This window comes from Dryas octopetala, chromosome 2 (genome assembly GCF_963921425.1).
Source record: "Dryas octopetala chromosome 2, drDryOcto1.1, whole genome shotgun sequence".
Lineage (NCBI taxonomy): Eukaryota > Viridiplantae > Streptophyta > Magnoliopsida > Rosales > Rosaceae > Dryas > Dryas octopetala.
In genome coordinates this window covers 6,366,655-6,382,110 of record NC_141367.1, presented here as the reverse complement: position 1 = coordinate 6,382,110, position 15,456 = coordinate 6,366,655, and the positions used below count along the sequence as shown (strand labels likewise).

Genomic DNA, 15,456 nt, shown 5'->3' with positions numbered 1-15,456 from the left:
GTGGAGGATTTTTAGCACTATATTTAATATAAAATAGGTATGGACTGTTATTGACATTGCATATGAGTAGATATAAGCAATAAACTTCCCAATATAAGAAACAAATTAAACTGAACACATTGATTTTTGACCCTTATAAGGAAATAATCTTATGAACGACAATTGTTGATTAATAGAAAAAAAAAAAAGTTTTGGAGTCGAGTTTCTTTTTTTTTTCTTTGAACATTTATGTAGATAGAGAGAGTCCATACACATAATATAAAGATATTACTACTTAATATAAATCAAGACAAAACAAGGAAGAGGCAAATCCCCTACACATTTCTAAGTGTAGTGCAATGAAACTTTGACATGCTGGTATGTTTAAAAAGGGATTCAGCTCCAATACTTCATTATAAGTCTTTGTCCTTCTTTCCTGGCTCTTAATTCACAATCTCTGTGTGCTTCTCAATAATAACAATACAGCTAACATTGTTCTTCTTGAAAGTTAAAAATGAATAAATAGGAATATTGGAAGTTGAAAGCTCAAGCAGGACATTGAAACTTATAAATTACATTAATAGTAAATATTTTGCTCACAGTATATACATATATAATTTCCAAATACATGCACTAATTAATTAATCTTGAGCTAATGCTATTTCTCAATGTCTTGCTTTTTCGTATTTCCAGAGCATGGCTAATATGTGATTCTTCTTATGCATCAACCTCCATCTTTATCTTTTCACTTAAGATGCGATGATTGCAATGAGCTTCTTCAATGAATAACTAGGCTGTCACTTAAAACTTTCACTTCTTCTTTCAAACTCCAAAAGTTGGTTAATTGTGTATGAAGGGCAAGCATGCAAGACCATCTCCTGGTACTGAAATCATGAAAAAAAAAAACATAATAGATTTTGAATGTTCAAGATCGTTATAATAAATAATATACTGCAACCACAGAACTTGTAACTTGAGAAGTCCATTCTAACATAATATTAACAGCCAACAAGAAGTTCAAATTATGGTTTTCTGCTCAAAGCCCATAACTTTCATACAACTAGAGTCTACAGTTAGTAACTCATATTAATTTTCTACAAAGAAATATGTAGAGAACATTGTAAAAATCCCATAAACAACAATGACTCCTATGATCAATTGCTATCATCAAATCTAAGGCATATCCATAACTTACCACCTACGGACAAATGTATTCCTCGAAATTTAACACAAGGGAAAAAAGGTTCAATTTATCATAATGAAGCAACGCTTCTCTTGAAATTAATGAAATAAACAGCAACCTCATGCTATCATCATCGATTTCAGATTCTCAAAAGGAACCCACAACAAATTACTCATAATTTCATTGAACAAAAGCCATAATCATGGAGGATGATTTCACCCAAAAAAAAAAAGCCCCTCCTGACTTAACCCATTAAGCCACAACTATGAAGGATGATTTAACCCAAAAGTCCGTCCTGACTAGCCAATTTATTCCACCCAACAAATTAAAAAACAAAAAATACAAAAATAATTACAAAAATGGTGAAGAAAAAAAAAATTCTGAAAATGAAAAGCTCAAGCACCTTAATGGGATCAGCCTTCTTACCCTGCACAACCACCTTGTGAGTCTTGCAATTTGTGCTCACATCTTCAACCCCTAAAATTAAACACAAACAACCCATTAACATAAATCTCAAAATATAAATTACTTGTTCCTTGAATAGAAGATGCAAGAATAGAAGCTAGGGGAATTTTCCTTGACAAACATATTTGTTTCAATATTCAGTTCAGGCATATGCATTGCACTCATCACTGTATTATTCAATGGTAGCAACAAAACAAACTCAGAAAAACAGTACATAACGAGTTCATAAAATCATAAACTAAAATGTGACCACGTGAACAAAAGTTAAGGTTTAAAGCAAATAACATACCTGTAACCGAGGGTTCAACTTTAAGAAATTGTACTCGACAGTGTCCATACTGTATAGATACTAACAGTAACTGCTCCAACGTAATTAACACTTTTAGCCAACCTTCGAGCAGCCAAATTTTTATTCTAAATCACTAAATGAGTCAACATTAACATTCTCATCATCATCCTCATCTCCAGATTGTATTCCAGCCTCTTCTATATCATCTTAGGTGAAGTTTGATGTAGACTTGACCCTCCAATATGTAGTTGAATATATTAATAAGAAGATGGAGGTGGGATACACCCGCTTCAAGAATAGATTGTTTAAGCATTACCAGAACTGTGGAACAGCTGAGCATGGACGAGATACACCTCCTAAGAAAGGTTTATGGTTTGAAAGACCACTAGATCAATGACATTGGCTATGTGACAACGTTTATAGAGATCCAAAATTCTTGGTATAATTAAATCCATCCTTTTCTCATGCATATTGGTAATATTTATTCCACGAATGAACATTCAATTATAATTAATATATTTTGTATTGCAGGAAATTTCTGAAACCAATTCCAACAACCGTAACAAACGACCGAACAACCATCATGGAGGTGCAAAACCATTTGTCCAGTATGTTCTGCAGAAGGCTAAGGTAATTAAATTTAATTATTTCACTCCATTTAATTAAATTGATACATGCATAAGGATATATAAGGATGTATTGCTGCATAAATTGATGGCTTATTTACTAGTTTGTCCCCTGAAAGTAACTTCAATTCTCACGTTACCCCCTAAGGTTTATTTTGTATCACATTACCCCATGAAACTAATTCTCATGTATCACTCTGCTCACTTTCTATTTTTACAAACTTTGAAAATTAATTATAAATAGCTCCGGATTCAGAAAAATACACGGAAAATTTCAACGGATTCGTCTTGACTAGTTCTAATTTACTATAGGGTCAAATTATCAATTTACCCTCTGAGAGTTTCCAGAAAATTTGGGAAGTTCAAATTTATTTCTAGAAAATTAAAATAAATTTCCTTCTATAAAAATTCTAAATTTCCGTTAAGTCTCGGATGAATTCTCAAAAATATTTTAGAAATTACCAAAACCTGATTTAGAGAATTCTTCCGAGACTTTATGGAAATTCTTGAATTTTTCTAGAATTTATTTTATAGAGAGAAATTTATTTCCCTATAAGACCGAGAGGTCTTTTGGGTAGCAAGTGTTCACAAGAAAGGTAATGTTATTGTTTAAAAGACCAACAGTGCAAACCTCGTATTTTTTGGAGTTTGAAAAATTATCCTATGAATTTTAAAAGAGTCTAAAGTATTTTAATTTTCTGGAAACACTCGGATGGAAAATTGGTAACTTGACCCCATAGTTAATTAGTACTAGTCAAGACGAGTTCGTAGAAATTTTTTCGTGTATTTTTCTGAGTCCAAAGCTATTTTTAATTAATTTTCAAAGTTTGTAAAAATAAGAAGTGGGCAAAGTGATACACGAGAATTAGTTTCAAGGGGTAATGTGATACAAAATAAACCTTAGGGGGTGAAGTGAGAATTGAAGTTACTTTCAGGGGGTGAAATAGTAAATAAGCCTAAATTGATACATGCATAAGGATGAATTGATCTTGCTTTTACTTTAACACCCAACATTCTACTCCATAAAGAATAGCTGGCCTAATAATAATCTATAAACTTTCCTTTTAATCTATTTGGTATTCTTTTAAGCTTTATATTTCTTTTCTTTTTAGCTATATAATTCAGTTCTATAAACAATACCTATATATTTCTAATTTTAATATTCAAGGTGCATAAACAAGCTACAATGTGTTTTACAACTTGTTTTTAATTTTTTGCCACTAACCAAGTTGTTTTTTCCTTTTGTATTTTTAATATAGGAGGGCAAGGTCCCATCTTTTATTGATAATTGGAAAGATATGTACGTTAACAAGAATCAGCAGTGGACTATTGATAAAGCAAGGAAGAAACATGTAAGTCATGTGTTTGTAAATTTAAAAGCTTTAATTCCACCATGTGTATGTGCTCTTTAATTAAATGAAAATATGCCAGTGAAATTTTCATATAAATTATGCATTTGGGTTGAAGAATGGATGATTTACCAACACTGCTAGTTTAATATAAAGATTCCTAATTTCTTTTCTTCATAACAGTATAACACTACTGCATTCTACCATTTACTTTTAGTTTCACCTCTTGAGTATAATTTTTGTACTGTAGGAAAACATGGAGAAGAAGAGGGATGCAATTGAGTTGAGTATGGCTCAAGAAGCACCTGAGGGTACTCAAGTGGATTCCATACAAGTGCTTTTGGAAGTTGAGTATGGGATCTGTGGTGAGGAACTCGGGGTGAAAGGTAAAACCGTATGTGGTCTTGGTGCTTTTCCTCGTTTGGACAAATCTTCCTCCTCCTCCACTGCTGCATCTAGGCCTTCATTCGATGGTTGGATGGAGATGCAGAACATGATGAAACAACTTGTTGATGGCTTTAAGACTTTGCAAAATGAGAATGTTGAACTAAGATCTGAGTTGCAAGCTTTTAAAGGATCTCAAATGTGCAATAGTAGCGGCGGATCTATCTATGAGCAAGTGACTCCCAGTCACACTCCTCAACAATCTAGAGATGGCATAAATGACGGTCTTGCAGGCAATAGTAGTGAGGATGAGGATGAAATTTGATTTAGATGCATTTTTTTTTATCTTTATTGCATTTGTGTTTAAGTTATCATTTTCTAACATTTTGATTTTTTAAATTTTTGTTTAAGTTTTAGATTAGACAAGTTAGAATATGACGGTCAATTTAACATTTGGATTTATTATATTATAAAGCTTTATTGGGATTTTAACTTTTATATGTTGAAAAAATAACATTATTTATATTTATGAAAATTAATTAAAATAAATAATTGATAATTAAAAAATTATTCGTTGCTAATTCTAAATGAAAACCACATTATGCACCTCAAAAGGCAACGATAACCATGTTGCCAATTGAGGGAAAAGGCAACGATGACATGGTTGCCAAGAAGATTAGCCAAGGACCAACCCATGTTGCCTTTTGAGAGAAAAGACAACGATGACATGGTTCGGTTGCTAAGAAGATTAGGCAAGGACTAAACCATGTTGCATTTTCAGGAAAAAGGCAACGATGACATGGTTGCTAAGAAGATTAGACAAGGACCAAACCATGTTGCCTTTTGAGGGAAAATGCAATGATGATAGTTTTTGGTTGCCAAGAAGATTAGGCAAGGACTAAACCATGTTGTCTTTTATGGGAAAAGGCAACGATGACATGGTTGCCAAGAAGATTGGGCAACGCCATGGTCCTTGCATATTTCATACTTAAGCAACAATAGAGTCATTGTTTGATAGCATAGGCAACATCATAGAATGTCACCACAATTATTAAGCAACAACATAGTGGTTGCCTATAAATTGAAAAGGCAACGACAACAGTGTTGCGTAATATAATACGCAACGCGGCTTTCGTTGTCTAAATGATATATGTAACATAGGCAATGCGGTGATCGTTGCTAAATATCCTCAAATTTGGTTTTTTATGCCAGAATAGATAATGAAGTATTCGTTGCCAAATTAGCAACGACCGTCAAAATCGTTGCCTATAGTTATTGACAAGGGTCTTAGGGCAACGCCCATGGCAACGGCATAATTTTGTTGCCAATAGTTATTGGCAAGGGTCTTAGGGCAACGCCCATGGCAACGGCATAATTTTGTTGCCAATAGTTTTAGGCAACAAATTTCGAGCTTTAGACAACGACCTCCAATCATTGCCAAATCTCTATTCTCTTGTAGTGTCTTTTGATTGATTTTTTTAATTAAGATATGAGAGGACTACCTTTTGATTGATTTGATATTAGATTACCCACAGACTAGCTTTTCACTTTTGATTGATTTGATTTAATTGAAATTCAATTCAGATTCGCAAATCACCCACGGACTACCTTTTCACTTTTAATTGAATTTTGATTGATTTGATAAATGAAATTCAATACGTTAAGATTACCCACGGACTACCTTTAGAGATTTTACTCTACTATTTGCATTGTAGGTAGATTGGAGGCCTTTGATCGATCCTCTTGTCCGCAACCAGATTATTGATGACTGCACCCCGATCGCCATCATCGACTGCCTACAGACACAGATTCATTTAGAGATTGGGGAGTGGGTACGCCTCTCTCCCCAACACATAGTAGTTGTTTAGGGCCTCTGGGCTGTAAGAAGCATATGTCTGATCGAGTTTCCAAAAGACCTTAAATGACACTTAGCTATGTTTCAGGCTTAGGAACAACTCGACCTCCAATGAAAAGTTGGCTCTCGCATCGCTTTCAAGTTGTGTTATTTAAGTGTAATTAATTTAATACAAACCCGAATATAAACAACAATATTAAACTTGATTATGACTTAATATCTGTGAACACAAACACTTGATGGTATGAGAATAATCCATTTATTCTTGCCACTATGGCGAAACTAGTATGTTATCTGGATGATCCTAAGGCAGGTGTGGGTTGGAAAGTAGCTCAGATGATTCAGAATCGTAATATATGGGATATTCTGGAAAAGGAAAATCAGGATGACGTGACCTATCAAGAGGATTCATCTTCGATCATACTCAATCCATACAACAATAATGTTATCATACAACAAGTTGAGATACATCACTACAGCAAAACTTGCTTTTAATGACACAAATTTTATGGCGTTTATTATAAAATGTCATTAAATATTACTATAGATGACATTTTTATAATATGCGTCATTAAATGTATCAAATGACAAAGGTATAATGACATACACATGAATATGTCATTAAATATGATTTCCATGACATTTAGACACATGTCATGAGAAATAGTACATTTTAATGGCGCGTACAGTATGTCATTAAAAGATTATTACATACATGACATTTTTTAAATCGCCATAAAAAACATGACATTTATTCTAATGTCATAAAAAAGTATAACGATAATATTTTTCCAGTGTCATAGATTTTACATTTTATGGCCTATTAAAAATGCCATAGGCGCGCCCAAAATTTGTGGCCCAAAACATTCCCCCGGGTTTATTTTTAGTTTCGCGCCAGTTTGAAAAGAAAAAAAAAACACAAAAACCAAAGTCCAAAACAGTCTCCAACTCCTTCTATTCTGACACAGTTCACCAACCCTCTCTCTCTCTCTCTCTCTCTCTCTCTCTCTCTCTCTCTCTCTCTCTCTTTCTCTATCTACCATGATCATATCTCCTTCTGATTCATAGCCCCCTTTATCGTACATGCACTAATGCATTTACAATTTGCTTAATATTTAACAGAAGAAGTTGAATGTCAATCTTAAGAACTGGAAAGCGCCTGCAAGGATTGATCATCATGGTGGTTCGATGCCCTTCTCATACCGGGTGGAGTCGTATCGTCAAGTGTGCCATTATATAATTTAATATATATATTCCTTAATATTGTTTGAGTCTTTGTCAACATTACATTCTTTTTTAGGCTGGTTCGCAATTCCCAGAACTCGACAACTACGGGGATGTTTATGGCCGACCCGACAACAAGAAAGGCATGACGAAGCATATTAGTTTTTTATTTTTAGTTTTTTTTCACAATTTTTTATATTTGTATTTAATTTCTTAATTTCTAACTTGTGTATAACATTTTGAAGGCTGAGATGCTCGCCAAGAATGCGAGTTATTTGGAGGAGATGGCCAGCCAGTACCCTCCGGACACTCCGTTGGAGTCGATCTTAGTCCTCAATTGCGATGCCGGTCTTCGTATTATGTCGGAGACACTAGGTGTTAGGCGTGGTAGGGAGATACGCGGAATGGGAGCGGGTCGGGTTCATGATTTCAGCGCCGAGTCTCCGTCTCAGCCATCTGCAGAATTCGTTAACCTGTCTACTGAAGTGCAGTTGTTGAGGGGTCAGCTAGGAGAATCGAGAGCGGCATATGCACAGCAGACAAGTAAGGTGTATCAAATGGAGCAAATGTTTGGCCAGTTGGCAAGATCGTACCTGGGTTTGTGTTGTCACCAAACATTGACCAGTGCAAGCTAGGCTCCTCTGCCGGTGCCAATGATGTTACTGACTTAGGGGGCCATTAGTGATTGTATGTACCGATTATATTTGCATATAGTATTAAATTGTTGCTACTTTGTATGGATATTTGGATATATAAATTTATTAATTTTGTGTTATATAGTTTTTGAATAAAGACTTTTTTTAATATTAAATTTAAATATATAATCTAAATAAAAAAAATATTTTTTAAAAAAATAAATATGTTTAGGCGACGAAATTGTTCGTCGCCTAAACACTCTTTGGGTGAGAAATAATTAATTTCGTCGCCCAAAGTATGTTTAGGCGACGAACAATTCTGTCGCATAAACATACTTTGGGCGAAGAATAATTAATTTCGTCGTCCAAAGTATGTTTAGGCAACGAAAAATTCCGCCGAACAATATGTTCGTCGCCCAAAGTCTCTTCAGGAGACGAACCAAATTCGTCGTCCCACATATTTTTGGGCGACGAAATTTACTTGTTCGTCGCCCAAAGTCTTGGGCATCATGGCTTGGGCGACTAAATTGTCGACGAAGACATTTCGTCGCCCAAAAGTTTGGGCAACGAAATTCGACTTTGGGAAAGAAACTAGGTTCGTCGCCTAAACTCTTTTTTCTTGTAGTGAGTATTAGATCGTTCAAAGTCTCATACATACATATACATATACATATACATACACACACACACATATATATATAAAATTGTATATGGAGAGGAACGAGAATGAAACCTAAATAAGCCTAAATAGCCTTATGAAGGTCAGGATACTTTTTGACAGAGCACTCTTTGAGTATCGACTCGTATGCTCGGGTCACGAAACCTCCAGCTGCAACACCCGCCATCTTCAATTATGACTCGAATTCGCCTGAAATTCGGATCCAATCAAGATCTATTTATATACTAATTGTAAAATGATAACTAAGCAATGAGTGTTCATTACACAAATCACATAATCGAAGAGAGACAATGAGAGAATTGTGTGTTACCTGAATTTGTTCAAATTGATAGCTGAAGACGATGAAAAGTGAAATGAGAAACCAATTGCGATGAGTTTGGAGGAGAAAATTGAAGATTTGGAAGAGAGAGAGACGATGAAGAGAGAGAACAGAGAGAATGATGCTGAATTTGAAATGAGAGAAATGAGAGAGGAAGTGGGAGAAAGACGGAGAAAGAAACATAAAAGGGAAAAAAAAAGACCGGTTTGGTATAAACTGGGCCTACTTCAAACACAAAAAAAGACCTGGTGTAACACTCCGAACCTCGGGCCCATAAAAATACTAAAACATTGCATTTCAACTCTTTTTCAAACAATGAGCCATGTACATAAACATAAATAAATACATTTCTTTCAAAGAAAACATTTATGTAAAACCACTGTATTAAAAATATTTAATAAAATTCTAGTGGGTCCCATTGCCTCGTCTTCTCCCTACTGCCTCCTCAGTATGCTAAATTTGTAAAACATCAAACCCTACACCATGTCCATGGTGCACCGGGTTATACAAGAAACCCGGTAAGCTCGAAAGCTTGTATGAGTAAAATGACTTAAACAATTATCTCCAATAATTATTCAATTTTCATACTCAATAATAATCCACAATAATATCCATAATTACTCAAAACATATAATATTTCATTCACCAATGATCAAAGCATCAAGATAATCATAATTTCTCGTATTCACATCAAATCCCACCAATAATAATAATTATTATTATGGCAAATCAATTGTCTAATAGTCAACTATTAACCTCAACATCAATCATTCACATCCTAACCAATAATCTCATTGCATAATCATCATCATTTCCATTCTCAAAGATTCAAGCCTAGACTTTACCAAGCCCTAGCCAAACCAAATCCTAGCAAACAGATGCATACAAGTAAGTAAAGCAATAAATCCAACTATCTAATTTTACTCACAGTGCAATCACGTGAAATGACCCAAATGCCCTTCATAGCGCCTTTACTCAGATATCAAATCTGGCAGCATGACGGCATCATGAATAAAATTTCTTGAGCCCGTATACCTGTTAAGACCAGACAACCAATCAAATACAAACTAGAAATACAGATGGGCCATTAAGCGATCGAAACGAGCGGCAATCGCCATGTGCGGTGGCTGCCCGAATTAGAACAGCACACAAAACACACAGAACTCACCACCAGACCTGGAAAAGCTTATGGAGTTTCCGAGGAGGCACAACAACTGAGAAAACCATCCAAAATGCTGCCACACAAGGCGAAGCTACAGTGGCCGTGGCTGCAAAAAGATGAGTTCGGATTCAAACCACTGTTGACTCGAAACAAAGGCACCAATAGCAAGAGCAGACAGAGAAGATCAACTCTTATACCTGGGTTGACGACCAAAAGTCATCGGAAAAGCTAGAAAATCACCAGAGAAGCTGCAGCTGTTTGGGCTTCGATCTACTGTCGTGGGGCATTGGGTGGACGATCGGAGCACACCACCATGCTAGGTTTGACGAGAGGAAAAAGATGAGGGTGGTCGCCGGCCTCGATTCTGCCAGAAAAGACGCGTCGCCGCCGGAGGCAGTTGGGTCTGCTCGAGTTCACACGCCGTCGTCGCGGCTTCCTAGGTGATCAGCTTACATGGTCAGAGAGAGGAGGAGGAGACGACTCCATTGCCGCTGGTCTTGTCGAAATCCGTAGCCGGAGGGTTGAGAAATCTAAGAGAGAGAGTAACAATGGAGAGAGAAGAGAGAACCAGAGAGAAGAGAGAGAATCAGGGAGAGAGAGTGTGCGTGAGAGAGGAGAGAAAGAGTGATATAAAAACTGAAATTTTGGGTTTTAAAACCCTTCAACGTAAAATTACAAAAATGCCTCTCACTTTGAACGTCCGTAAAACCCAAACCGTAACTCCGATTTACGCGTGCTTTGTGTCTACGAATTTGTGGACTCGAGACCTACCAACGAGCACAAAGTCAAAAACGAAAGCCCATTAACTTTAAAATTCAACTTTTGGGTCAAACCCAATTTAAAACAAAAAAATTAAATTAAATAAAAACCTTTTTATTTCAATTCCCAAAATCTCAAAATAAAACTTGAAAAATACGGGGTCTCACACCTGGGTCTCAAAAGTAGTGAGAGTCCAAAAATGGACTTTATAATAATTTACTTTAAAATTTATGTAATTATTAATTAGTAAACAATTTTTGTTTACCAGTATTTGCCTCTAGCACGCATTATATTAATCTTATATTACATGAAACCTACTATATAATTTAGTTTCTTCAATTTTTTTTTATAATTGTAGTAGATAATATGTTAAATAAACATATGTTAAATTTTTATTCAAAATTTTCATATTTTGATAGCAATTTTTGTTGTTTCTGTCTAATTTTTGTCGAAATCGAAATTTTCGTATGTTTGGACCCTCAAAATTTCCTTAAAACTCGAAATTTAATCCCTTAATTAAAAGGAGTTATTTAGTGTAATTTTTTATTTTTTTATGGGTGATATTTGTGCACATAATCTAAAGTAATGGTAAATCTACAAAAATCCCTTATATTTACTAGCCTCTCCGAACTCGCTCTCGCGAGTGCGAAGCGGCTCTTTCTATTGCGCATACGTTAATTTTGGGGCATACATTCTATTTATTAATGTGCATCTTTGAAGTTTTTTTGTTTTTAGTGTGAGAATGTTTCATTTTTTTTTTTAGATTGGCATCAAATTTTTTACGCATACACCGTTGATTTATTACAATAGTTGTTGTTATGAGTCTAAGTATCGGGTTCATCTAAAGTAATACATGCGAGAGGCCGGATTTTCCCTTCTGACCAAATTGTCGTCGCACTTTGTAGTAAATGTTATCACTTTTTGAGGTCTGGATTAACTAAGAATGCAATTACTATATTTATTGAAATAGTTCTCAAAATATATGTGCAAATGAGCAATAAAGTTGTAGGGAAAACCACCCTAATCCATATGATTAGGTTGCTTATAAGAGACACGTTATACGTTATCGGGTTGGAGCAAAACTTCTTTGTACACCACATTTCTGGTAAAAATGCCACTTTCACCGGCTATAAGCCTTTTTTTACAATTGATGATTACACTTGAGTATTATATAATTTTAATTTTACTTTTCATGCTTAAAAAATTATAATTAAAGAAGAAGAATAATAAAAATGCTACTTAATTGTGTAAACAATTATGAACTTATTTTAAATAAGAACCCTAAAAATGTATAAATATTAGTTAAGCGTACAAAAAATACCAGGGGATGACTGATCTCTATTACTGGTGTCTGCCTCAATTCGATCATCACAAACATTATCAACCATTGGTCGCTTTCCTCGAGATGCCTCGTGCCGTCGAGCCAAATAATTGCGATATTGTGAAGAACTCAATGATTGTGAAAAAATAAAGACGTGTGAAAAAATTAGGGTTCATTTTATTTTCAAGGAAAATTATCAGTCAAGTTTTTTATATCATGGTGCACTTTAAAATTAGCATAACGACAACCATGTTGATTGACTACAATCCCAAATATTTATGGTGGGCTGCACTCAGAGAAGGAAATGATATATAAAATATATTACATTATTCAGCTTAAATTTTATTTCCTTGTAGCACCTTCAAAGTTAGCACTGCCACGTATTCTCTACTCGATCAATGCCTCTTTTTTTACTTTAGAAACAGTGATTTACAGAGTTAGAGCAACGTAACACATTAGCAATTTTCAGGTTGCCATCTCCCCTTGGTATAAACACTAAAAGTCCCCTAAATAAATATATGAACATCCCCATTTTTGCTCAAATTTATCCCCAAATTATATGTAACAACATCATACTAACACTTGCCTCATTTGAAATTGTTAAGAGAGAGATATAGAGCATTCATTCTAATAAGTTTCTCAATTTTTTTTAGCAAACCAAAAAGCTCATTACCAAGAAAGAAGCATACCAATTCTAAGTTCAAAAAAATCATGCACAACCTGATGAGCAATGCCAAAACAGCCTCTTTTTTTTTTTTTTTTTTTTTTTTTTCAATTAACGCTAGGAATTTAAATACTCTAATTTCACAATCTAAAGAATCATATAGTCTTCTCTAGCTGTTGGTCCTATTGCTTACTTCTGTTTTGCTTGCTTTTGTTCTTCAGTACATTATTTCTCTTCGTAAATATGTAATGGGCCAGAAGAGATTATTGCTTTGGTTACTCAAAGTCTCAAATTACATGCAAAAGAGATTATGAACAAATTACAATATGGCCAGACATATATAGTGGCTCACAAACAGATAGAGGAGTATGATGCCTTTAAAAAATTAAATAAAATAAAAATGAATTTGGGAAGCTGTTTCAAAGTGATGAAACTATGAGAAACTATATGTTGTCTCACAAACAGTAGTGCACAGATGTATTCTAAGAGATTACACAGTTATATGACAAAATTAAATGAAAGAAAAAATATGTAAACAAATAGAACCGTACAATCAAAGGAGCCACATTATATAGAGATCGATTTTAATCATTGTTGAAACTTTTTATAACATTATTACATAGACGGCAACTTGATAGGGATTAGGGATTACGTAAAGATATCATGCTGCAATATGTAAGAATCTCTCTTCACCTTTTTGTTTTCTTTTATTGTTTTTATGATTTCTAACCAAGACTTTCATTTAGTCTTTAGGTTTCATAAACAAAAAGTAAAATGCAGAACAGTAATTTATTATGTAACAGATACGAAATCCAAAATTTTAGTCTTTATAACCCAAATACACATATACCCTAAAACCCAATTTTCAATTCTCTTCCACTATTTCTCTCATTTTGTAGGGAAACAAACAGAAAGTTAAAAGGGGGTAATTCTCATACCTCCTGTTACTGCAGACAGTAAGGCATGAAAGTGAAAGGAGGGCTATGATTGTAAGGTCTAGAACTGCAAATGCGGGAGAGCTTTGCGTAGGATTTTGGGTACACAACGCCCTCCTCGATTGCCATGTCAAAAACAGAATCTGTAGTTAAAGCAAAATATGAGAATTCCAAGATTACTCAAGAAACTGCATTTTGTTCTCCTCTTCCATCAATTGCATTCCAAATTTTATGAACAAAATCCAAAACATACCAAAGCTAAAATCCAACAAACCAAAAGTTTTTGGTAATTCAAAATTTTTCAATTCTCTTCCACTATTTCTCTCATTTTGTAGGGAAACAAACAAAATGCTAAAAAGGGGTCATTCTCATACCTTAAAGTGAAAGGAGGGGCATGATTGTAAGGTTCATATTTAAGATCGAGGCAGAGCTTACCCGACGCCCTTGTAATACAGAAGCAAAAAATATAACCTATAGTTAGATATATATGGGGATTTCAAGAGAATTCATGAGGTGAGCAGTTTCCACAGAATTCTCATGAATAAAAACAGATCATATATAGCTAAAAGTATACAAATAAAACATATTGATGATGAAAATAGTACTTATAATATCAATGCAATTAGATTATTAAATGAAATTTGATAATATCAAAGTGAAACCCCATCAATACTTTTTCCGCCCCACACATACTTTTTCGTCAACCAAATAGATGGTGCTATTTACTTAATTTGCTCAAACCCACACTTCTCCAAAGTTCCACCAAATATACAAATGGAACTTAACCATAATAGATGTGTACAAAAGGTTAACATAAATACACCAGATCAACATAAACCCATATGTGCATATGCCCATATGCATAAATAGGAACAACTTAAAATGGTAATTAAAAATTGAAAAGTGATACATGTCACAACAATAACTTAAAATGGTAATTAAAAATTTAAAAGTGATACATGTCATAATTGATTTCACGTGCACTTTCCTCACCAACCAAACAGAATAGTGGGTTCGCCCAAAAAAAGAAAAAAAGAAAACAGATCCCAGAAAATTCAAAAAGAAAACAAAGCAAAGCAAAAAATTAGAACTATTCAACACACCCTATACAATGAAATTCTTATAAACGGCAATTCTCATTTTGATTTGTTTCCCTTTTCCTCACTTTCTCATCAACCAATCACAACCATATAATAAACTCCTGTAAAAATTGAAAAAAGAAAAAGAAAAAAGGAAGGTCTGCAACCAAGAATTGAAGTACTAAAAGAAAGAGACGGAATTAAATGATGCATAGCCTAGAACCCCAGGACACACATGAAAAATCAGTAAAATAAATTCAAAACTAAAACTTTAGTCTCAAAGACAATAATGTAAAATTAAAAAGGAAAAAGACAAAAATGATAGTAAATTACCAATTTAGAGGCATATGTTACTCTACTCTAGCAAGCGACTCTTGTCTATGATCTCAAATATTGAATTAAAATGAAAAAAATAAAAAGAGTGATGAGGAAGAAACAAATTAAAATGAAACATATATCAAATAGGAAAAACATTACCAAATACATTACATAACTTAAATATGTTGAAACACATCATGAGATGAATGATTACCTAATAGTAAGCCAGAC

The 15,456-nt window shown here is 34.2% G+C and overlaps 1 protein-coding gene and 1 long non-coding RNA gene across 2 annotated transcripts; one reads left to right on the top strand and one right to left on the bottom strand.

Moving 5' to 3' along the window:
* Positions 1-585: 585 nt before the first annotated feature.
* On the bottom strand, positions 586-10,242 carry LOC147292748 (uncharacterized). The gene is made up of 4 exons (XR_015120558.1): positions 10,156-10,242; positions 9,916-10,022; positions 1,589-1,639; positions 586-863 (listed from the first exon to the last, which is right to left on the bottom strand). It is a non-coding gene; the product is annotated as an uncharacterized LOC147292748 (long non-coding RNA).
* LOC147292749 (uncharacterized) lies at positions 1,807-5,363 on the top strand. Its single transcript, XM_086234479.1, has 6 exons — positions 1,807-1,837; positions 1,974-1,996; positions 2,128-2,310; positions 2,448-2,546; positions 3,802-3,894; positions 4,142-5,363. Exons 1-6 carry the CDS (start codon positions 1,807-1,809, stop codon positions 4,598-4,600), a joined length of 888 nt encoding a protein of 295 aa, XP_086090605.1. The 3' UTR covers positions 4,601-5,363.
* Positions 10,243-15,456: the final 5,214 nt, after the last annotated feature.